Source organism: Globicephala melas, chromosome X (assembly GCF_963455315.2).
Source record: "Globicephala melas chromosome X, mGloMel1.2, whole genome shotgun sequence".
Lineage (NCBI taxonomy): Eukaryota > Metazoa > Chordata > Mammalia > Artiodactyla > Delphinidae > Globicephala > Globicephala melas.
This window is the reverse complement of record NC_083335.1, coordinates 90,663,972-90,687,405: the sequence shown is the minus strand read 5'-3', so window position 1 is coordinate 90,687,405 and position 23,434 is coordinate 90,663,972. Positions and strand designations below refer to the sequence as shown.

The 23,434-nt window shown below is 37.2% G+C and overlaps 1 protein-coding gene across 13 annotated transcripts in view; it reads right to left on the bottom strand.

The window, feature by feature from the left end:
• Window positions 1-23,434, bottom strand: part of CASK (calcium/calmodulin dependent serine protein kinase) — a 391,035-nt gene that overhangs the window by 116,001 nt on the left and 251,600 nt on the right. For all 13 annotated transcript variants that reach the window (XM_030834960.2, XM_060292132.2, XM_060292133.1 and 10 more), the window contains exons 7-9: window positions 18,794-18,969; window positions 13,960-14,082; window positions 4,271-4,354 (exon numbers count right to left, since the gene is read on the bottom strand). In XM_030834960.2, the coding sequence (XP_030690820.1) occupies window positions 4,271-4,354; window positions 13,960-14,082; window positions 18,794-18,969 (383 nt within the window). The remainder of the gene's footprint in view (window positions 1-4,270; window positions 4,355-13,959; window positions 14,083-18,793; window positions 18,970-23,434) is intronic.

Below are 23,434 nucleotides of genomic sequence, written 5' to 3'. Positions count from 1 at the left end.
GTGCCTGGCAATCACCAGTTTGCTTTATGTCTCTATGGACTTACACACATAAATACCTATTCGAGATATCGCAAATAAATGGAACCATCCAATATGTGGCCGTTTATGTCTTTTACTGCATGTCAATATCCAATTGTCCCAGCACCATTTGTTGAAAACACTATTCCTTCCCCATAGAATTGCTTTGGCGTTTTGGTTGAAAATCAACTGACCATAAATATAAGAGTTTATTCCTGAACTCTTGATTCTCTTCACCAATCTACACGTCTAATCCTATACCATACCAGTACCACAGATACTATAGCTTTATAGTAAGTGTTGGAAAATATAAGTCCTCCAACCTTGTTCTTTTTCAACAGATTGTTTTGACTATTCTTGGTTCTCTGCATTTCCATGTAAATTTAGGATCAGTTTGTCAATTTCTGCTAAAACTTTGATAGGGATTGTGTTCAACCTACAGACCAATTTGGGAAGAATTGCCATCTTAACAATATTGAGTCTTCCAATCCACGAATATTAAATCTCTCTCCATTTATTTAGATCTTCTTTAATTTCTCTCAGCAATATTAGTTTACAAGTCTTAAAATTCTTTTGTTAAATTTATTCTTAAGTGTTTCATTCTTTTTGATGCTATTGTGAATGGAACTGTTTAATTTCATTTTAAGATTGTTCATTGCTCATATATAGAAATACAACTCAATTTTATATACTGATCTTGTATCTTGCAACCTTGCTGAACTTATTATTTCTAATAGATATCTGCAGATTCCTAAGGATTTTCTATATACAAGATCATGTCATCTGTAAACAAAGACAACTTTACTTTCTTTCCAATCTGGATGCCTTTTTAAAATTTTTTTTGGCCTGACTACTAGAGCCTCAGAATCTGTATTTTTAATAAGTTCCCAGGTGATGCTGATGGTCTGGGGATCACACTTGAGAGCCACTGCTCTAAAGAATGTATATCACAGGATGGATATGACACTAGAGGAAAGATACTAGAGTCACTAGAAGGGGAGTGACTATTACAATATATCACAGGTATAAGATCCTTTCTTTCTCGATACTGTGAAGGAAAATGATGATCAAAATGGTCAGAAAAGTCTAAGCATCATTACTTTGGAAGAAACACATAAATAGAGATTATTCAGTGACATTTTTGGTGTTCTGTAATTTTTTGAAAGTCTTTAAAAATCTCAAAAATGTAAATGATGTTACTGGGGAAAAGCTAAAATGGTATGGAGCGTACATTTAGGAATTACAGTTGTTAATAAATAGAGACCAAATTAAAGGTATTAAATATTAAAATAACAATAAAACAATAACAATAAAATGTTAATAGAAAATAATATCTATGGAGCACGTATGACTGCTAGGTACTATTCTAACTGCTATATTAATTCATTAAATCCTTACAACCCTATGACTTAGCTATTATTATTATCCCCATTTTATAGACAAGGAAATTGAGGCACACAAAATTTAAATAACTCATTCAAGGTTACACAGCCAGAGTCAGAATTCATCTAAGGCGATGTAGCTCTAGAGGTCATTCTTTCCCATAACACTATACTCATTCACTTTCTTCTTGCCACTGACAATAAAAATTTCCTACCTCTGACTTAGTAATAAAATCAATTTTCTACTGCTCTGTGTGAACTTCAAAGGGAATCATAATAATTAGGGTGTTTCCCACCATTTGATGGAATTAAAAACAGTGTCTAGGTAAAAGGATGGGTACCTAGCTGTTCATCTGTGAAAATAAATTGTGTGGTGGGCTCTGAAAGTCAGGGAAGTTGCAATCTCTGTTCTAGAAGCTCACAGAAATGGCAGAATGAGAATTAGTTTCTTGAGGAGAGTAGGTATAACAAGCTTTAACCAGGGTGGCTGAATACACAAAGGAATACAGCCTTACCAGAAGCTGAAAAAAAACAATGATGACCCTGCTGATGCTCCTAATTCTAGGTTGTTTGGCGGGTCTTAAATTTTAAAGAGGCTTGCAAAGGGATGTGGTAAATTCACATGACCCCTCTCTGCTGTGACAGCTTGCTCCTGTCCGAATGAATCTTAGTCACCACTTTGGCTATTTTAGGCCCAAGTCTGATTCAGTGGCTCTGGGAGAAATACAGCATGTGTTTCTTGTGAGGGGGCAAGCCTGAGCCCTAGAGTAAATGGCTTTTATTTGGGCAATGAAGGGTTCAATCCCAGAGAGGGTCATGTCACACTGGCCAAAGCAACAATAGAGTTAAAAAGACTTTAGGGAAGAATTGAGAAAGAAGTATAATTAATAGCTTCTTTGGGAAAGAAATTAACTTCAAAACGGCTAACCATTCACTTTGGATAAGATTTTTTTTTCTTTTGTAGGCCATACTGGTTCAGGTGTATAGCAAAGCAAAAAACCAAAAGTCTTGGGAAACTTCTTTGGGCACCTTCTCAATAATGGCATGTCATTAATAATTATTGTTTTGCCGAGGATTTTTAAATAGAGAAGAGCCAGTTTGTACCCCTGACTGCAAAAACAACTAGGAAAAAGGCTTAACTGGGAATAATCATCACCAACAGTGACATGTTAGAATTTCCCTTACTCTACAGTTGCACTCTCCAATAGAACTTTTTGCAATGATGGAAATGTCCTATATCTGCTCTGTCCAATATGGCAGCCACTAGCCACATATGGTTGCTGAACACTTGGAATGTGCTAATGTGACTGAGGAACTGACCTTTTTAAAAATAATTAATTAATTAATTAATTAATTAATTAATTTTGGCTATGTTGGGTCTTTGTTGCTGTGTGGGGGCTTTCTCCAGTTGCGGTGAGCAGGGGCTACTCTTCGTTGCGGTGCACAGGCTTCTGCTTGCGGTGGCTTCTCGTTGTGGAGCATGGGCTCTAGGCACGTGGGCTTCAGTAGTTGTGGCATGCAGGCTAAGCAGTTGTGGCTTGCAGGCTAAGCAGTTGTGGCTTGCAGGCTCAGAAGCTGTGGCTCGTGGGCTCAGCAGTTGTGGCTCGTGGGCCCTAGAGCGCAGGTTCAGTAGTTGTGGTGACACAGGCTTAGCTGCTCTGTAGCATGTGGGATCTTCCCGGACCAGGGCTCAAACCCGTGTCCCCTGTGTTGGCAGGCAGATTCTCAACCACTGCACCACCAGGGAAGTCCCGGAACTGACCTTTTAATTTTAGTTAATTTAGATTTAAAACGCTGCATGTGGCTAGTGGCTAATATGTTGGCCAGTTCAGCTCCATATGATAATACTGTAGCCTACATAGTTTCCTGAAAATTCATATAAATGTTCTTATAAATCTAGAGTTGAATACAATCATTCACATATTTCAGAAGTCAAATAACAATGAATTAATAATATTATTGCAACTTATGACATATCTGAAAATACTTATGAAGAGAAGTTTTATAGTTGGCAGGAGTCACATGGCTAAGGAGGATTCATCTAATCAACCACTTAGAGGACAGAGCTAAGTTTTTTAATAGTAATTAAAGTAAGTCAAATATAAGTTAATTTTAAGACCATAATATAATAGTTTCCTCTGTTGGGGGGAGGAGGGAAATGCTGTCCCATAAGATTTTTGCCAGTGCTGAAAGATTCCATTATTTTATTCTGGGTCTTTTTCAAAAACCTCAAAAACCTTTTAAAGTCAAATGGGCCCTCCATATGAAGTAAATACTGTGTTTTGTTTGTTTGCTTGTTTGTTTTTGGTGGGGTGGAGGATAGGGAGCATGGTAAATGGGAGAAAGGTACTCTAGGAAGAATAAAGAAAAAGTGAGAAAAGTGATTTGAAAATATTTTCTGGTAGACCACGGTAGTGGGGATTTTGACTGCTTTGTGATGGCTGTTCAACCCTAGTTCCAATTCTAATTTGGTATTATTCCCATTGAACTAAACTCACATTTTCTGACAAAATATTTAAGTTTGAGAAAGCATGGCCTAGATTAAAATTCAACAATAATGGATAATAATAGCAAATTACTATTTTTAAAGTAATTATATCTCTGCTATGAATTTTAGAGATAACATAAATCTAAAATGTGATTAATCTTCCATTTATTATAACTTATTGTTTGGATTTGTACTTAGATATTACCTTAAATGACTTAAAAAACCAAAATCTTATTGAAATAATGGTAACTTTTGGAAGTAAGAATTTAGCTGTAAGAAAGCAACAGCCAATACCAGGATAATATTTATGGGCACTGAAACAGAATAAAAACATTATCATCAACTGCCTCTATCTGGCTTTTTGATGATTTCTTTAATTTACCTTTAGTTTCCTCCTTGCATTAAATTTCCTCAGTTGTTCTACTGTTTCTGGAAGATGAATCTTGTAGGCATAACGATCCCGCTCCTATAAAAGATGAAAGATAATGAACACACATAACTGTTTAAAAGAGTGAAGGAGCTTAATCTAAATAAACAGTAAGCCCAAACTGGATATGAAGGTCAAAACTGATAGTAAAATATTATTTCATTTTCAGCAATAACAAAGGGCTAAAATAATGGTCCATGTAATTTTCAGATATATGGCTATGTGGCTAAAACAATCATAATTACTAGGAAGGTATGAAATTACCTTTGATACAATCTTGTCAGGTAAAATGAGCCTTTAAAAAATTAACTCCACAACTAACTCAGCATTCTGAGTTGTCAGGAATAACTGGATTTAAAAAAAAGTCACAGTGGGCTTCCCTGGTGGTGCAGTGGTTGAGAGTCCGCCTGCCGATGTAGGGGACACGGGTTCGTGCCCCGGGTCCGGGAAGATCCCACATGCCGCAAAGTCACAGTATCTTCAAACTAGGACAAACTTTTCAAGGCCATCTAATTCAACCGCTTCCCAATGTGGGATCCCCTGCAATCCCTGATGGATGATCATTCTGTTTGACCTCATACAACAGATTACTTTATGGCAGCCCACTACAATTTTAAGAAAGTGAAAAAATTCTTACTCAGCCTAGTCCCACATCTGGCTTGTATGGACTAGCTCTTCTTCTTGGGGATCATAGAGCAAACATACTACCTCTTCCATATAACACCCCTTTAGTAGTTAAGAGGGGGATCATGCTTCCACTAAATCTATTCCTCTCTGTGATAACATCTCCAGTTGCCCCAACTTCTCGTGTATATTTCAATCTGCATTTCATTCTCCTTGTCTCCCTCTTTGATTCTAGTCTAATTTGTCAGTGTATCTGGAAGATTTTATGCTACAAGTATTTATTTTGGAAATATTTCTTGAGTGCCTACTATATGCCAGGCATTGTTCTATAATCTTGGGATTAACAAGTAAACAAACCCAGCAAAGATTCTGGCCCTCATGTAGCTCATATTTCAGTGGGAGAAGATAAGAAAATACAAAAAAAAGGTAAATTATAGAGTATGTTAAGAGTGCTATGGAATAAAGCAAAAAGTAAGGCAGGATAAAGGTACATTGCAATTTAAAATAGGATGGTCAAAGTAGGCTCAACTGAGAAAGTGATATCCAAAAGAGGTGAGAGAGTGGGTCTAGGCAGATAGAACAACTAATGCAAAGGCCTTTCAAAGGAGAGAGGTATCCGAAATTTTCAATAAATAGCAAGGAGACCCGTGTGTGGAGTAAATAGTAGGTCAGATTAGAGAAGTGGCAAGGCTGGTGGAGGGCATAAAGGGCCTTTGGCTTTTATTCTGAGTGGGAGATGGAGCAACTGGGGGGTTTTTGAGCTGGAGTGACGTGATCTGACAAGTTTAGAGGAACACTCTGGTTGTTGTGTTGAGAATAGATTGGAAGGGGGCGAGGGTTTAAAAAAAAAGGCAGGGAGACCAGTTAGGAGGTTATTGTAGTAATCCAGGGGAGAGATGATGGTAGATGAAACCAGATGGAAACAATAAAAAGGGTGAAAGGGAGATAGACTCTGAATGTAATTTGTTTTGTTTTCCCGAAAAAGTTTTACTGAGGTATAATTAGCATACAATTAACTGCACATGTACGATGGGATAAGTTTTGACATATGTATATAAACATAAAACCATCACCACAATCATAATGAACATATCCATCACTCTCAAAAGCTTCCTTGTGTCTCTGTCATCCCCTTCCCCATCCCCAGGCAATCACTGATCTACTCTCCCGTTACCTGAGATTAGTTTGCGTTTTCTATAATTTTATATAGATGGAATAATACAGTACATGTTAATTATTGTCCAACTTCATTCACTCAGCCTAAATATTTTAACTTCACCCATGTTGTTGCATGTACCAATAGTTCATTCCTTTTTATTGCTGAGGGGTATTCCATTGTATAGATGTACCATAAACTTGTTTATTCAGTCACCTGTTGATGGACCCTGGGTTGTTTCCAATTTTTGCCTATTATGTATAAGGATGCTGTGGACATTAATGTACAAGTCTCTGTATGGATATATGTTTCATTTCTCTTAGGTAAATACTTAGGAGTAGAATGGCTGGGTCATTTTATAAGAGTATGTTTAACTTTTTAAGAAACTGCCAATAGTTTCCCAAAGTGGTTGTACCATTTTACATTCCCATAGGATTGTATAAGTTCCAGTTGTTCAACATCTGCACCTACACTTGGTGTGTTTAGTCTTTTTGATTTTAGCCATTCTGATATATGTGTGTATAGGTATTTCGTTGTGGTGTTAATTTGTATTTCTCTAATGACTAATGATGTTGACCATCTTTGCATGTGTTTATTTGCCACCTGGATACCATATAATATTTTCAAATTAAGTCCAAGATCACATTATTATTATTTTGTAACTAAAAGTTCTCTTTGTATGTGAACTACTTCTAAAATCAAATGTTTTGGTATCATGTACTTACAAATTTACTTTTGAATTTAAGTAGGATTTTACAGTCAGTCCTGTCAACGCTTCACCTTATTACCAGTGAAAATTCCTAAGGAATGAATACAAACACTTGAAAATTTATTTTCTGTATTAATGACTAAGAGTAACAAGAGTTCCCTGGAGAGCAAAATGATAATCTTGAGTACACATACAACACTCAAATGTCAAAATGACTCCAAGTTTTATTTCTGCTAGTTTCCATGTGCTAAACATCTTAGAAATAATTTCATTATCTTTAGGGGCTTAACATCCTTTTCCTGCACTGAGCCAAAATAGGTTCACCAATACAGAAGACATAAGAATTTATCAAATAATTAACTAGCAGAGAGAAGGATAAAATTACTATTTTAGAACAAGCAATGGAATCTTTTCATGGATTTGTTATTGCTTGTAGATTACAAATTTTAATTGTGTTAGGTCTGGTGATATTTAATTAACGTACACTGAAGAACAAACATCAAAATGGGTTTTACATTATTTTTTGAATAAAAATTATTTTGTATTGTGATAGAATACAGGGGAAAAAAAACCCCAGGGAAGGTTTTATAAACAACAAGAAGAAAACAAACAAACAAAAAGGTACCGCATGGTATAGTAGGAAGACAACGGTCCTGGAGTTGAAAGACTTTTGTTCAAATTCTGGGTCATTTAGGTCTAGCTGTATGACCTTACATTCTCTCAGTATCAGTTGTGCCTTTTTGCAAACTAATCTTATAGGATTGTTATGAAGATTAAATGAGATGCTGTATAGGTACATGTTTGGTTTCCCTGAGTTTTAATAATCACTTTTATTAGTCAAGACATGGAAATCTCCGACATAAAAAAGTTTAGGAGCTTTTAAAAGTGTGTGTGTGAGAACAAATAGTTTACTAAATAATCTTGGCTATTTTCTAACTGAAAACATGTTCCTATTACATAAGAAAAAAGGTAAAAATAGAACAGTGAGAATTACAGAGGAACAAATCTGTAACACATTTTTAATTTTTAAAACTTACTCACTTTATTCATTTCCAAAAAAGGTGAACCTAGTTACAGTATGTTTTTGAATAGAGTCTAAGGCTGCTATGTCCAGTATAGTAGCCACTAGGTAAGATATATTTACATATTTTAGATATAATAATATGATAAATATTTAAATATAATTAAATATTCAGTTGTACTAGCCACATTTCAAGCACTAAACAGCCAACATGTGGCTAGTGTCTATCACATTGGACAGTGCAGATATAAACACTGCCCTCACGGCAGAAAATTCTTATTGGACAGAGCTAGTAGGGGGTCTTTCCTTATTACTACTACTGAACTGAGGCTAAAATCTAACTAAATTTCACTTAAAATGAAATTGTTCAACATTTTAGGCATATGTAACAGAAAAAATTTCCACTGCTTTTTAAGAAAAAGGGGGGTTTCATTCCCTTTCTCAAGCCCTTTGTAGTCTTTGCAGATAGTACAACTGTGATCAAGTCTCTGGCTGACGCCTAGTGTGTGTGTGTGAGTGAGAGAGAGAGAGAGAGAGAGAGAGAGAGAGAGAGAGAGAAAGAGAAGAGAGAGACAGAGAGAGAGAGACAGAGAGAGAGAGAGAGGGCCTGGGGAAAGCGGCTTGAAAGATACATGTCATGTCTGGATTCTAGAGCCAGAAACAGGCATTGGAGCTGATTTTTAAAGCACTCCCCAATCCACAGAATAAACTCTTCTTTTTCCAAAGTCTACTTTTTTTAGTTAAGAGTTCTTGATAACAAGGAAATTAATGACTCAAAAGTGAAAGCAGCTAACAGAAGATTGAAAGCTAGAGAAAAGAAGTCCGACAGCAGAGGGACCCTAGGACTCAGAGGTGTGATCCTGTGGTGATATATCTGGGTGTTTTTTTGGCCTCCTAACATATCCTCACCTGGGTGTGAGAGCAGCCCACAACCTGGAAACTCCCAGGGGAGCGCAGACAAAATGACCCCCAAGAAAAGCCTCCTCTCTTTAGCCAAAGGACTGAGAAGAGGTTGGCTCTGCAGGACAGAAGCCTTTTGACTTCACCCACTCCATTCCAGGGGATCACCATGAAAGAAGCCAAGTTCCTCCCCCTCAGAACACTTTCTACCAAACCAGCCCTGCCTGAAGCAAAGAAGAGCAAAGAGGTGGCACCCCACCCCTAGAGAACAGGGGCAGGATTACAAAGAAGAGGCAGCTGGGGAAGGAGGGGCTTTGGCACATCCCTAGTATACCCATGTGTAAAACCAATGACAACCAACAGAGCAAGAACTTTGAGACTAAACTATGGTTTATGAAGTACCTCCCAGGTTCCAAATGAGCCTCTGGGTAGCATACAAGTGGGACAGACTAGATGAGTATTGCAAAGGCATTGAAAATGAAATTGGCATTTGAATCACAGCCCATAGAAGTGGACTAGGACATGTGTTCTGAACCTAATTGGGTTAACTGCCTACCAAAATAGAAGATTTAAATAAGAATCATAGTCTCATAACATAATAATACTAAAAATGTGCAGCAGAGTATCCAGAAGTACTCTTCATACTAAGAACCAAGAAAATCTCAACTAAATTAAATTTAAATTTTGAAAGTTTAAAATACATCACTTCCACTCTACATGTTTAACCCTTCTACAGGCTTCCTAATTCTGAATATCTTGAATCACTCAACTGAGCTTCATCAATTTTCCTTCCTTAATCGCTCTTGGTCTGGGTATTTCTTTCCCACTCCCACTTTTACTCCCTGCTCCAGGCCCCTGTCGCTTCGTAACTGGACAGCCCAGCTTCTATAGGATCTCTTTGCTTCTACTGCTTGCATCCCGACAGGCAACCCACCTGTGCACAGTGTCCACAGGAATTATATGAGCATACTGCTTGCCCTGTATCATTGCTCAAAAGCTTGCAGTAGCTTTTAACTCTCTATACCCTAATATCTAAAGTACCTAGTTTGGCATTCTAGATATATTCTTCCCTCAAACCAAATTTTCAGGCTACTACTACTGCAACCCTTCAAATAGCTGACTTTTGTATTATGCCAGTGTACCCTGACCCCATCCCTGAATGCCCTGAACACTTATAATGTTTTGCCTGTGCTCCTCTGTACCTCCCACATGGGCCCCCTTCAGTCCTACTAACATGTTACGTGCAGCCCTCTCTGGAGCGCTGGCCTACAGTGACCTCTCATGCCCCGCATTAGTCTTCCTGGGCTCATACTTCTGTATTCTTGTGAGGTGCTTCTCACGTGTGACTTCTTTGAAGTTATCCTTCTGTTTCTTTATGTTATATTAACAGCATTTGAAAATTCATTTCACGGGCTGACTATGCCTTTCTCTCTAATAGGTTGGGAAGTTTAATGCATAGCAGACTGTGAACTCTATTTCTAGTGAACACCTCTTCTGCTCACCATTCACTAAGGTGAAGTGGAGAGAGAGATACGGACATAGCCAAAAAAATTTTTTTAATAAAATTCTGCTTAAATTATGATTCCTGATATTTTCTAAGCATAAGCAGATGAAATCACAAGATTGAAAAAAAGTCTGTTAAGGTACCTCATACCAGAAAACAAGTAAATAATAACAACCTCAAAGCATTATAAAAATGAGACAAAAGAAAAAAAATAATATTTTTCTGTATTAAACAGTCCTACCTGAAACTAAAAGTAATGTAATATGAATTCAGAAAAATGTCTATAGCAACGTGTCTTACACTTTAATGAAGTACTTGATTCACCGTCCCTTGTGCACACTAGATGCTGAATATACATTTAATTGGTGTGTTGATTGATTTTTCCAAAATTCAAATTGATTAGCCTAATATAAATACCCTTTTTGTCTTTATTATAGTCAATATACTTGGAGTCTATATATATTAAGGCTACAAAGGGTGTGAAAAGAGCTCAGTCGTTTATAAGAAAATTACAATCTTATTTGGCCTTACTTTTGTTGGAATGAATATTTACAGCAAACAGCACTAATTTAGATAAAAGTGTTAAATACATATAATTTAACAACCACAAGACACTCACATATTAATTGGTCTATTTACTCAAATTCCCTTTTGAGATGGTATGATTGAACAGGACTTTTTTTTGTGGTTTGCCAAAGAAATAATAATTGTTTTGGACATAAAACAACGGTATCATGACTTTGGGTACTCTTCATTACAAGGATTTTCATCATTTTATTTCTCTACATTGCAATTATTCAGGAGTTTTTCATATTTAAACCATAGCTTAATTTTTTTTTTTTTTTTTTGCGCTACGCGGGCCTCTCACTGTTGTGGCCTCTCCTGTTGCGGAGCACAGGCTCCGGACGCGCAGGCTCAGCGGCCATGGCTCACGGGTCCAGCCGCTCCGCGGCATGTGGGATCCTCCCAGACCGGGGCACGAACCCGTGTCCCCTGCATCGGCAGGTGGACTCTCAACCACTGCGCCACCACGGAAGCCCCATAGCTTAAATTTTAGCCATTGCAAAATTACCACCACTTATATGCACAGAAATGATTTAGAAGTATACATGGAAAAGTACTGAAATATAAGCCTGTTCTCATCAGCTAGATAATATTCTCATTGAATTCTTCCATCTTCAGATTACACACTGCAGCGAAGGTAAACTGTAGTTCAGACATGGCACGTGACACTAAGCTCAAACAGCCTCCTGGAATTTTTTCATTTAAGTTACGGACACTTTTTGTCTTTTGTCTTTCTGGTGCCAGAAATCTATTGTGTATTAAGCTCAGATTATTTGGAAAAAGAACTATAATCATTGCAGGGATAAGGGTTTCCAAAAATAAATGTTATTAGTCAAGATATGCAAGATAATGAAAGCCAAATTTTCCAAAGGATCTTAAAAATGACTAATATGGCTGCCATTTTCACTGTTATTTGGCATTTAAACTAGCTTCAAACAAACAAAAGATCCCCATTATGAGAAACTGAGGCAAAGGAAAAATAGGAGTCCCCCCAAATGGTTTATTTCTGGGAGAAAATAAGTACAAGAAAGTATCTCAGAACTGTTTACTCTTTTCAGGAATAGCTACAACTGGGGAAATTCAAGTCAAGAATAACTAGAACCAAGTATCAGAGGGTTGAATGCAGATGTGAGAAGTAATATTCTTAAGGAGAATCAAGATCCACTGGAATCTCAACATTGTTTGATAATATTATTATTATTCCTTGTCATCACTGTTAAGATACATTATTAATCTATGTTTAAATATACATTATTATTTTGCATAATTTCTGGGGAGGTAGCATGGTATAGTAGTATGAACATTTATTCATTCACTCATTAAATCATTAACTAATATTTATGAGCACCTACTACATGTCAGACACTTTCAAAGGTTCTATACAGAAGTGAACCAACTGCGAAAAATTCCCACTCTTATGCAGCTTATATTTTATGGGAGTAGACAGATAAACAAATAAGTAAAATATAAGTATGTCTCATGGTGACCAACACTATGGAAAAAACTAAGGCAGGGAAGGGGGATAGGGAATACTGGTGGCAGGGAACATTCCTTCTCTCAAATTTTAAATTGGCTGGTCAGGGAAGATCTTACTAAGAAGCTGATGTATAAGCAAAGACCTGAAGATGGTGAGGGAATAAGTCATGAGGATACCTTGGGGAAGAGTATTCTAGGGAAAGGGCACGACTAACACAGAGGCAATGAGGCAAGTATGGGCCTGCTGAGGAACAGCAAGGAGGCCAACGTGAGGGAACAAAGTGAGAAGAGGAGAGTAGTAAGGGGTGAAATGAGACAGGTATTGGGGAGCAAAACTGTAAACTAAATTAAGAATACCTCAGGGGACAGGGCCTAGCCTAAAGGTATAAATTCAGGGTGTACAGATAGCATTTAAAGCCATTAAAACTAGATGAGGTTTCCAAGGGTCTGAGTGTAGACAGAAGGAGGAGGGGCTGTGGCACCCCACTGTGAAGACCTGGCTGGGGGAGATGAGAAAGAATCAGCACCATCTGAAAAGGAGCAGCCAGAGAGGTAGAAGGGAAACCAGGAGAGCAAGGTGTCCTGAAGCCAAGGGAGGACAGTGTTTTGGAAGGATGGATGTCAAATGTTGCTGATATGCCAAGAGGGAGAAACCTGATATTTCGCCACTAGACTCAGCAATGTGAAGGTCAGCAGTGACTTGACAAGAGCTATTTTAGTGGAGTTGGTAGGATTGCAAACCTGGCTAGGGTGGGTTCAAGACAAAGAGATGGGAGAAACTGGAGAAAGTGAGTAGAGATAAATCTTTCTAGGAGTTTTGCTGTCAAGGAGAGCAGAGAATAGGGGTAGAAGCTGGAGGGAGTGGTAAGGTCAGGAGAAGATGTGTGTGTGTGTAATAAAAATAAACTGTAGCTTGTTAGATCCAACAGAGGTAGGAAGTTGATGATGCCAGTAAGCGGACACATGTGAGAGCAGTGACCTTGAGTAAGTGAACTGGATAGGATCTTGAGTACAAAGGAAGGGGGTGTGGCAGGCTGAATTAAAATCCTGGCTCCACCACTGACAACTTCTGTGACTTGGGGCAAGATTCTTAACCTCTCTGAGGCTTAGTTTTCTCACATGTAAAGTGAGAATTTCCTGGAACTGTTGAGCAGTGTAATGTCTTCATCAAATAGTACTGTCTCATTGAAGTCCCAAGTTATACCTTTAATACTTCATCAGCAGGATGGGATATAAAAAGAACTTTTAAAATCTGCCTTTTTCCTAAGATGATAAACCCATATCTAGTATCTACTGAAATAAAAATAATGCTATGAAGTACACATTCACACCCAAAATAATGATAATCACTTTTTAATTATCACACAGTTGAGTGCTATTTCCGTTGTTCATGTTGCACATCTTTGGAACATGTGTTGGTAGAGAACAAATAGGCCTTCCTCCCTGATGGATTCTGCCTTAATCCGCTTTTGTACCCTCTTGTGATGAGAGCTGAATGTCACTCGAATGGTACATCTTCTTAGATGTTTACAGAGGATGTACAGAAACAGCAAATAAGACGAACAAAACTGTAACGAAAAAATGCTCAGGAAAAAAAAAAGGGTGGAAAGGGGCACCTTACAGAGCAATGCATTCCTGTCACTGGAACTGTTTAAACAAAGTGTAGATGGCCACCTATGAGCTCATGTACCTTAAGCCATGGGTGATTCAGCGCTTCATAAACAGTGATCCTTTCAGCAGGATCCAGCATCAGCATGCGGCGTACTAGGTCTTTGGCACTTTCAGAGATATGGCTCCACTGCCTTGGATTCATCTGAAGAGGAGGAAAAAGGAAAATTACAGTTATGTCCAGTGAGAAGTTAACATTCTCTGTTATTTAATATTCCTATGCTGTTTCAACATGAATAAAATTCTTGGAGCAGGGTGGAGAAATCTGATTCTAAAGGCTTGCTTTCTAAGGAAGAAGAGGACAGATGCAATTCTTTTTCTGTTGTTGTCCAATACATGAGAATTTGCAGGAGTAACTATTTGTTATACATGTTCTTCTTGCTATATATGTAATAATATTTTTAATAATTGAAGAATAGAACATTCATGATTCCAGGTTCTACCTCAGCTAAAATAAAGAGTCTAGAATGTAGACTCTAAAAAGGTTAGAATACTTTGATCCAGAAAGGACTAAAATAAAATTTAAAAATTTGAAGAAATATTTTAAATATTTTGCTTTTAAAACTTGGAATTGGCAGTAATTGTGAAGCTATGCAAAGTAGCTTTTATTAATAGGAGACTTTGGTCACTGTATGTCATTTTCAGTATTTAGGAAAAAATATACCATTACTAAAGGCCTTACAAAAAACCCAATTCACTTGTATACTGTTCTTAAAGAAGTTACTTTTCTTTCTCTTTTAGAGATGAGACAACTAAGCCACAAGGTAAATTAACTAAAGTCAAACAAAAAAATTATGAGTTGTTCCTAAGACACACAGCTTGTGAGGAAGGCTGTGGATCTATGAGGAAAAGAGTTGGAAGGCTCCTGGGAAAAGAGGTATGTCTGAGACCAGGAACCAGGAAAAAGATGGAAAGCAATGCTTAGGGCTTGGAGTTGGGAAGGTAAGTGGGGACAGGAGGGTAGAGATGGAGTAGGGTCTCACTCCCTATTTAATATGAGGAAACTGACTGATTGGGTGAGCTCATGGGAGCTGCCTGGTGCCAGGAGCTTTACGCAATGCCATGGCTTTAAGTGGCAGAGACCTTTGTCACCTCCTAAGGGAGAAAGATGCAGAATAAAGTCCACAACAGGTTAAAGGCAAATGAAATCACAACTTGCATCACAGTACACATGAATCATTATGATCTCGCCAAGGGTTAGTATTAGACATTTCGCTCTGGCTAACGTAAGGCTTTGTTCTAGTAGACGTGGAGTGGAAAATGTTCCATTTTCTTTTTCTAACAGGCAGAATTCCAAACGATAGTCACTTCTCTTGTCAGATTCCTTAATTAAATGAATACCATGAGACTGTTGAAATATTGTCATCCTACTGAAATTGTGATCAGTTGACGAGTTTGAAATAAGGAAGTATGTGATTAGATGGGGCTTAGATAGCCTTGTTTCCTCTTCCCCATCTTGGAGCTGATGTAGTCTTTAAAGTCTGAATGATCTGTCCTCAGGAAAGGGGTTGAGAAATCATCTGAAAGTGGTGGTAAGACTTCTGAAGTGAATAGAGGTTGAGAAGTATACTCCGCAGTCCTTTTTATGAGGAAGCCCAATCCAGGGTTTTCTCTTCCTTTGGCAGAGAAGACTAGTTGAAATTAATTTGGGAGGTTGAGTACATAAGGGGGAACAAAACAGGGCTATAAAACAGTCTCACTTATTTGAATACTAAAGCCAGGCAGCTAAGGACTCCTGCTGTGTAGATACCAACTGGCTATCCAGAAATAAGTGATATAAGATGACACTGTATCTTTTAGAGACTTTGTGAAATATATTTCTGTCCTTTATAAAAAAATTAATTGAAATTAAATGTTAGCATATATTTTAGCTAAATAGTATTCTCCCATATTGACCTTAAAAGATCAAGTAAGCTAGTAAACAAGAATAAAAAGTTAAATTAAAATCATTTAAGACCAGTAGTAGTTTATAAACTATGACAATTTAAATGTACTACATTTAAAATATGTCATCAAAATTTTCTTGAAAATACTCATAGAGATCAAGGATTTTAATATTTATTTTGTTAAGGGCGACCAGGGTGATAAAATGATATTTTTGAGATCTGCTTCAAAATAATCTAGTAGCATGTGGAATATAGATAAAACAAGGCTGGCTGTACGTTGATAAGTGTTAAAGCTGGGGGTTCATTATACTATTATCTCTACTATTTTGTTTGTTAGAAATTTTCAGTAATAAAAAATGTAAAAATAAATGCAGACACAATCACAGCACAGTATTTTTTTTAAAGGCCCAATAGGTTCATCACTGATGGTAGAGATGGATCTATACTTCAAACTAAGATGCTGAAAACCTGAGGCTTTTGTAAGGAAAGCCATGAATATAAGTGAGAGGTGAGGTTAGCCAAGTAATAGTAAATACGAATTAACCTCAAAGCTTCAAACCCCCAGGTACAGAAATTATGGTATAGCTGCCACCATCCATCTGACTATATTATACTATAATGCTAAGAATAGGAAATTTTCAAACAAATTTTTGGACATATGTGAACAGTCCAAGTTTTTTTTTTTAAACAAAGAAACAAAGATAACTATTCAATGCTTTAAAAATAGACAAAATCAAATACCAGAAGCTGTTGGAATGAAGCACATTGCCTTGGAAACCAGGAAGTTAGCAACAGAACAAACACAAAAGAAGAATTCTATTATTAGCGAATGCTTATAACTCAAAAAGGCAGGTGGGAGATTTTAATATATGGTACCTACGTCATAAGCCGCTGTGAGGATGAAAAGAGTTAATATAAGTAAAGTGCTTAGAATAGTTCCTGGAACATAGTAAGTGCTATGTATGAGTTAGCTATCATTATTGCTAGTATTATTATTATGCTGATGCATTATTGTGTTTATTTTCATATGCTAGTATCTGTGATTTCACTTGGCAAACTTCAACCAGAAAGCCATAACCGTGCATTCCTGATAGCCACTTACAATTTCAAGGGATTGGAGGGGGATGATTACTTACAAGCAGTTTCCTGAGACTTTTAGTTACCTTGAAAGGATTGATTTTATTCCCCAGTGGTCAACTGACTCTAAGAGAAGCAGAAAAACCTATACTTAAAACATCTTTCTCTGTTAACAGAGTTTTGGCATATATCATAATCCAAATAAAATAAAAGACAAACCTGTATGCCTTTATAAGCTGATGGTACATAAAGCCCAAGGGAAAAAAAGTACAGACCATTCTCACCTTCTCACTTCCACAAGCTTCAGTTATGGCTTAAAGGATAAGGCTACAACTCTGAAACTACTTTACCTTTCATTTCTTTTTTTTTCTTTTTCTTTATTTGTTTCAAGTCCCATGTAAAATTCTAACATAACTGAGGAATTGGAAAAAAAAAAAACTTTAGGGGCCTCACAGTTTTGGAGTGTAGTGTTATATAAACCTGTGTGTATCGTTTTATGTTGCCAGGCATGGCTGAAAATGAAACAGTGATTCTGTTGAACAGAAAGTACATGTGTTAATAATAACGGGAGGAAAAAGAACTTCCTCAAAATAAGCTGCCCTGATTTGATATCCAGACACATACTCCTCTGTGCTTCCCATACAGAGCATCCTATTCTGTCAGCCATACAAGGTAGTACAGGGCAGTAAAGTATAAGAGCTCGGGTAGTGAAACCAACCTTAAGCGTATTTCTAAGAACCCCCTAGGTCTTTTTGGTATAGCCACTCATAATGTCAGTAATGACGTCTTAAATTACTTGGTAATGAAAGTAATAATGTACTAATCAGGAGTCTGTGAATAGTACATGCAGTTTCCAATTCACAGTAGCCAAAGATGAATATAAATATTTAAATCACACCAAAATGGCTCTAAATTATATTATGAAATGCCATTGTGATATTGGCATTTCAGTTTATCCTGGAAGGTAAATGGCAAATTTTTCAGCTGTGCTGGCTGACTACATAAAATGCAATAAAATAACATGTATGATAAAGCAAAATCAAATAAAGGCTAATAGACACTAAATCTAAAATTAAGAGTGACTAATTACCTGGATGAAATTTCCATTTTAACTTTACAAATCAAGCAAAAAGTAATAAAAATAAAGCCCTTTTCTCAAATTACACAAAGAAGGGCCAAAGAAGTTTATTTTCCAGCTTAGCCTGAATAAGTGGGTTCGGTCACCAGACAGCTAATGGAAACTATAAAATCTGGGCACAGGTTTGTCACAAACACCTTACCCAGGGTAAAATAAAAGGTCAAATTTGCTCACAATAAATTCCAAGGAGCAGTCCAAATTCTTTCCCTGAGCTAGAATTTTATTTGAAATAAGTAGGGCACTAACCAATTTCTTTGACTTAGCTAAAGAGGCAGTTTTGCTAGAATGTACTTGTGGTAAAAAAATTTGATTTTAGTGTGGCTTTATGACTCTGAGAGCCCAGGACTCTTACACTGTTGATTTAGCACATGGAGGAAAAGGGGAACATCCATCTGATCTCTGGTTTTTACACTGTATCAAAGACGAGTGGGGACCCTGTTTTCTGGACTGAACACAGAGTTGGAATCCAAATACATGGGATAGACTTTAGAGGCAGCACAGAGGGAATGAGAAGGGAGGGGTGAGGCAATAGTTGTTTTAAAGCCAGTCACCTGGATGACAGTTCGGCCGATAGGGTCAAATTTATTTGAGGCCTTTGTTGCCTAACAAGGCTGGTGGATCAATGATGCAAGCATCTCTGACTGGGTGACTATGTGACAACCAGAAAGTAATCCAAAGACAGACAGCAACTTCAAAACACATTTTTCAGAATAATTTAATCTCAATGGAAAAATAAAACGTTCACAATATGTTACCTTATATTTTCCTTTAATAATGCCTTCAAACAATCTTTCCTTGGTTCCATAAAAAGGCAAACAACCGCTTAGCAGGATAAAAAGGATCACGCCACAACCCCAGACATCTACAGGTTTTCCGTAAGGCTCTCTTTTGACAACTTCTGGGGCCATAAAATGAGGTGTTCCAACTCGTCCTACATTTAAAATGACAACATCAAGGAAAAATGTTTACATAAAATGGGCTTTTTGTTTCCCATTTGAAAACTGAAAATACGAGAACAATAACAGTGTGAATGACAAGGTTAACAATGCAAATATTCTCTTACCACCTCTCCCCTCCTCTATAAAATCAAGGAAAAAAGGCAGAAAGAAAAAAATTTTTATCTAATCACGTCTTGAAAGTATTGAGCCCAGGAGAGGTACTTTGTCTTCTAACACTGTTACTTCCTACTGAATTCCATAGGATGCATGGTAAGTATTTACCTATTTGTTGCTTCATGAAGAAGTTGTTTAAATTTTCTAATTTTCACAAGTTTGAAAATTACTAAAAATACAGAGCAGAGGCAGGGGCGGGGGGGGGCAAGTGAGAAAATATCTGTAGAGGAAAAGATTACTTTTGACTGTCAAATAGAAATTCTCAAATTAAACCTAATGCTTAGAACTTTTATTTGGAATATGAATCTGAAATCCTGTTCGGTTGATTTTAGGAATTAATTGCAGCAATTACCAATGGTTAGTAAGATTTTGTTATAATAAGATTTTTTAGCTTCCTCCAAATGTTAACATTGGAACAGAATGAGAGCAAATATATGACATAAACCAAAGTAAAATCATGAAGCTCCTCCCATTCAATCTTCTTTGACTTCTATCTTCTTTGAAATGCTTTTTTCTTTTTTTCCTATCAAAGTTAGGTTTCAGGAAGGAATCTGAAAGCAGTTGTTTCTACACTAGTAACCATCTTTAACTCACCATCCCAAAAGAAGTCTTTTCTTCTACTGGAGAACGAAAGGCTTGTACCCTGTAGGGAAATTACTGTGGGAGGGGAACTGCCCACCAGACTTGGCAGCTCTTCTAGCTCTATGCAGGCTCCTCCTCTCCTCCCTTTCCCTCTACAGCCCCACCCTCATCATCACGAGTCCAAGATAATTTTTATTTTGAAGCTTGCACAAAACTTTATGTAGAGCTCAGAACTGTGATCAGAGTTTAAACACAGACCTCAGAGATCTTCTAATCCAGCTAGAGAGAATATATCATAAAAGTCTTGTTGGTGATTGTCAAACCTGGTTGGGATGAGAAGGATAAAGCAGCTCTTAGCTTGTGTCCTGGGAATATTCCTTTGCTGCAGATCATAATGGTTCCTCTCCTTCCCCCATAATAGAAGAGATTAAGTTCAGGGTTCAGGGAGTGAAAATATTTTTATTTAAAATGTATAGTAGATCAGTGAAAACTCTACTGGTTAGAAGGAAAGATTTTTATTTCCATATTGCCCCATTTGGTTTCCTCAAGTAACAAAAAGAAGTTCAAATGATGAGAACTAAGCCTTCTACTTCATTAATAGCCTGGATAGGGCAGTGCCCTTGGAGAATTTGCCTTGGTCTGATGGACAGGAGCTGGTAAGAGTAGGGAAAAGCAGGGTAAGAGATCAGAGTACTGGTACCAGGGCACCAGCCAGGTACCTGCTGACAGTTGGGATACTGCTTTGAAACTCAACTTGACTCCTACTATTTCCCTTACAAGGCAGGACCAAGCATCTCAAAATGTAGGCCTCAATCTGGGACTAGTCAGAGCCACCACAGCCAGCCCCAGACATCCAGGGGAGGTTCTTTCCATTTATCCATATTGAAGACTACCCTGGTTCTGGAGAATTAGGGTTCATCCTTGAGGAATATACATGTCTTTTGGTTCAAGAATCTGCTCATAGATGAAAGGGGAAAAGACCATGGTAGAAAGAATACACAGGAATGATTTTTTTTATTGCATGAAGATCGGGAGGTGTGAAAGGACTGGAGTCAACCTTTAACATACACCAACCTCCTCAATTTCCTGGTCTGTGATCACTTGACTTTTCCTTCTTTGTGGTCACTTGATTTTTATGACTTTGACCACAGAATTCTAAGAATGGGAGGCCAATTACCAAGCCAAATTAAATGTCACTGTATATGAGACACTTCCGATGTACATTTAAATGTTACCTTTTTTGATAATATAATAAAAGCTTATTACCTAGAACCTCAGGGTGGGGAGAGCTGTTCTGAATAGGTACGCATTCAATACTTTAGGACCTGGATCTTTACGCACCGAAACCTTTTTACTTTAATAATTTGGGATGGCTCTCTTTGTACAATTTCCTGACTTCTCTTACACAAGATGCTGTACATAATTTAACCTCTTCCTGATGACTCAGAATTATCATTGTGGATACCAATGAAAGAACTCTGGTATGGAACCAAAATTGCCCTTGGGAACTTCAGAGGTATGCAAGGGTTCATTTCTTCAGTACCAAAAGGCTGCTGTGCTTTCCAACTTTTGGTGTCTGCTCAATGTATTTCTTTCTGTCAGGCTTTCATTTCTTTTCTTTCACTATGCTTACTCTAGCCTTGTCTTCTCCTAATTTTTGCATAAAATCTGCTATAAACTGTAATCTCATTAGAAACCAGATTCTTTCATTTAGTAAAAATTTCCTAAGTGCCTGCTAGGTCCCAGACACAATCTAGGACCACTGTGGGCATACAAGAGATAAGCCATGGTCCCCCCACTTGCCCTCACAAACCTCAGTCTTTGATATAATTACAAATCCCTGCATCAAATGCTACATGGAGGTATGTAGCCCAGATAGCTATGGTAATATGGGAGAGAAGGAATAGGGTTACCTCACTTGGGATGGTGAAGATCAGCCTGCTTTTAAGAGATGATTGTTAGCTCAGCCTTCAAGAATACTTAGTTAACTAGATACATAAAATGACAAAAGGCGTTCTAACCAGAGGGAAGAGCAGGTGCAAGGTATGAAGGAACACGAATCCACAAAAGTTTCTGAAAAATGGAAGCACGTCAGCCTCAGAGTGTGTCTTTAGATGCTCACTTGAGAGAACCATGAACAGGTATTAAGGGCAGGAAATGCCTTGCTGCTATTATAATTATTTCCTAGGTTCCTAGATATATTCTGGATAAGTGAGTTTTCCAAACAGCTGAGTTTCAGATAGGGGAAGTGTAAATATACGTAAATGGTTTTTACTATATGGAACATATAAAGGAGAGAATTCTTTTCTATTTGGAGAACTGAGTGATCAAAGATTCTAATCTGACAGGAAAATAGCTTTCTGTTAAATATTAGCAAATGAGCTGATAAATAGTAAAATTTTTTAAAGTATTGATACCTTAAACAACATGAAAGCTTTTTATAAGAGAAATCATTTATCCCTTATCTACATCTGTAGACTGTATTTTAAAAGACATTGCAATGCTTGAAGTAGTTATTTCAAGACTGCAAGGAAAGGTATGTTTAAGAAACGACAATATTTTGACCATCACAAAGCATTTTAATTCTAGAAGAATTGAGAAAAATAAATTTTGCATAACTGACACACTGTGGGTTAAAAATCAGCTTTAAAAATATACAATTTAGGGGAAAGATTCATGGACTTTAGGAAAATAGATTAACATGTAAAAAATGTCTGGGTAAATCAAATGAATCCGTTTTTCCCCTTCAGTTGAGATGCACAGTAAAATATGAAGCTCATACCATTTTAAATACTAACAGGATGAAGATCCAGACCAAGAGAAACAAAGACACTATAATATATATAGCATATAAAAGGAATATAGCATATATTATATAGCATATATAGCATATAGTATATAGCATATAAAAGGAATTCGTTTTATTTCATATCATCCCATCAACCGTGAGGATGTAATCGTCAGAAATCATGTGTTATTTAATTGTGTAGTCTTAACATGGGGGTGAGTTGTACAAATACCGGATTTGAGAGAGTTAGTTCAACAGCAACGTTTGTTTAAAAACAACAATTTAAGATTTGTAGTTGATTGCACGATTAATATGAGCCAGCAGTGTTACAGCGTTGTCCAAAAAGCTCATGCAATTTGGGCAGCCTGACAGAAATGTAGATCCACGGCAAAAGAAGTGATAACCTCAAGCTTCTGTGCGCTTGGAAGTACCTGTATTTGTGCTCAGTTTTGGCTCTGTACTTGGTGCACAGTCAGGAGACTCTTAACCACTTTATGTGAGGAATGGCTAAATTAACCTAGGCAAATTAACTTGGATAGGACTTAGGGGAACATTATAGCTGTTTTCAAGCATCTGAATGACTATCATATGGAAGAATTAAAATTGTTTACTGTGGCTCCAAAAGTCAGAATTAGGACCACTGGGTGGAAGTTACAGGACGACAGACTTCCATTCAACGCAAGGATGAACGTTTCAATACTTAGGAGCTTTCCAAAAATGGAATGAACTGTCCTGGGACACAGTGAATTCTTTGCCACGTGAGGAATTAAACTAGAGCTCAGCCCTTTGCTGGGAATTTTATGAGAGAATTCAATCATTAGTTACAAGACTGGAGAAGTTAAGGCCCCTTCGAATTCTGAGATTCAATGATTCTGTGATTAAACTGTTCTTTGTTACCTGACCTTATGGTCAGT